Below are 1,943 nucleotides of genomic sequence, written 5' to 3' on the forward strand. Positions count from 1 at the left end.
AAAGGGGGGGGGGGGGGGGGGGAACTTAGTGAGCACGAGGATTCTGCATACGAGGGAGTTTATTCTAGGAAAGTTGTGCGTTGGAATTTAGAGAGGATTTTTTTTATTCAGGGCAATTTTGCTCATCCTAGGCACAGCTTTTACGAATTATTATGGAGCACTTGCTTATGGCAAAAAGCACCATTGACGACTGACAGTTGAAGCTCTCGTACCACTTGCGAGTGATTTTCCTGTTAGTGAAATACGCAAATTACGTACGTCAAAGAACTGAGGGGGGAAAAGTTCGTGTAATTACTCGACCCAATCTCGTGAAACGTTTCATCCCTCATGGGTTAGTCATACAGTGATGGGAAGGACAGGTTTGAATTTTTGAGGGGGAACAGCGAAGCGGAATTTACGTGAAGAATTTTAATGGCTAAAAATTGACATGTACGCCGGTTCTTTGGGTATTTGACCATGCCAGCGCTCGTAGTGTGTACATTCCAAGCACAATTAAGCGTATCGTTCGGTTCAGACAGATTAGCACAGTCAGGTACAGGTAGTTGGTAAGCTTGAGGTATTTACATTGCGACGTCAAACACGAATACTTCCTTTATTCTTGTTCCTACGGGGCTAGAAGGTATTACTGGCGAGCCTCTGATGGATTGAGTCGAGCATCGACTGCATCCAAGTGTAATTGTATCTCAAGAATTGGTTATTGATTTTTTTTTTGGAAATTCAAACAGTAATGTCGGACATTTGCGGAAAACGTTTGGGAAATTTTTAACACATTTCAAGAAATTTCGTCAAACTGTGAATTTTATTTGAATCATCCCATAAAAATCTGACGACATTCTTCTTGAATTATCAATTAATTAAAAATTTCACGAGATTTGTTGTTCAATATTCATGTTCTCATCGATAATTCAATTTTTTTTTCGGCAACTCGTCCGTCTGCAGTTAAAAAATAACAATTTCATTGAATTTTTCCGCTGCTAAATTTTTTTTAGAAAAATTCATGTGCTAGGAAAAACAACCACAGCTTGCACACTTGAAAAAATTCTCAGGAGCACCGTAATTTTTCCACACAATTTCTCTCCCTGCAGTGAAGCTTGCAATTTCATTTTTTTTTGTCCCAACATTCATTATTTTTCGTTTAATTTTCATTAAATTTCGTTGAATGACTTAATCACCTCTGAAACCCCCTTTGAGACCCCCAAAATGCCTCAGCTTTTTTCATCTTGAGATACAATACACAGGCTCTAATCGTGCATAACGAACTTACACCATTTAATCTCGGTATATCGATGCTTGGCATGTAAGTGGTTTCTTCATGACTGAAGCATCGTCTGCTACGTAGCAATGACGTAGACGGTGGACTACACCTGGTACAGGTTACAGTTGTTGTCACATCACCCTCGGCATTTCTGGTTTTGGTAAGTCGACGCTGCTGTGAACCGCAGCGTAATGCGAACCGCAACTCCGAGGCCATCTCGGCACACAGAGACTGCATTTGGTAGATATGGTCAGAGGTACGTGGTGAAGGTGGTCACGTATCATGCAAATAAGTTTTACGGGCGGGGGAAAAATGCTAGGGAATTGGGAGGGATTTGAGGTTTTTCGTTCCACTCGGGGGGGACAAACTGTGGCCAATGATCTGTTCTTGGGGATCATTCGGGAGATCCGATCAATTAGCCCCTCATGTATAGATATTCCAAATTTTTATTTTTTTCCTCATTGAAGTAGTTTTGAAGAAAATTGCGTGCTAATAAAAAACATTTGCTAGTCGGTACTTTTTTTAAAATAAATTTTTGAAAAATCACCTCTGAAAAAAAAGGCGTTATCCCCTCATTTCATTCAATTGAAACCCCGAGTTGAAAACCCGAGTTTGTAGCAAAGATGTCAGACAAGATATGAATGTTTTTTTGGGCTCAAATGAAAGAGCGGGTCGAGAAATGGCGTGC

The 1,943-nt window shown here is 40.3% G+C and overlaps 1 protein-coding gene across 1 annotated transcript in view; it reads right to left on the minus strand.

Annotated features, from left to right (window-relative positions):
* The window catches only part of LOC107036929 (glutamate receptor ionotropic, kainate 2), a 102,322-nt gene that overhangs the window by 1,692 nt on the left and 98,687 nt on the right, over window positions 1–1,943 (minus strand). The window contains exon 17 of the mRNA XM_029126031.1: window positions 1,267–1,486. Coding sequence (XP_028981864.1) covers window positions 1,267–1,486 — 220 coding nt within the window. The remainder of the gene's footprint in view (window positions 1–1,266; window positions 1,487–1,943) is intronic.

The sequence above is a fragment of the Diachasma alloeum genome, unplaced genomic scaffold, assembly GCF_001412515.2.
Source record: "Diachasma alloeum isolate Michigan unplaced genomic scaffold, Dall2.0 Dall_scaffold_00212, whole genome shotgun sequence".
Lineage (NCBI taxonomy): Eukaryota > Metazoa > Arthropoda > Insecta > Hymenoptera > Braconidae > Diachasma > Diachasma alloeum.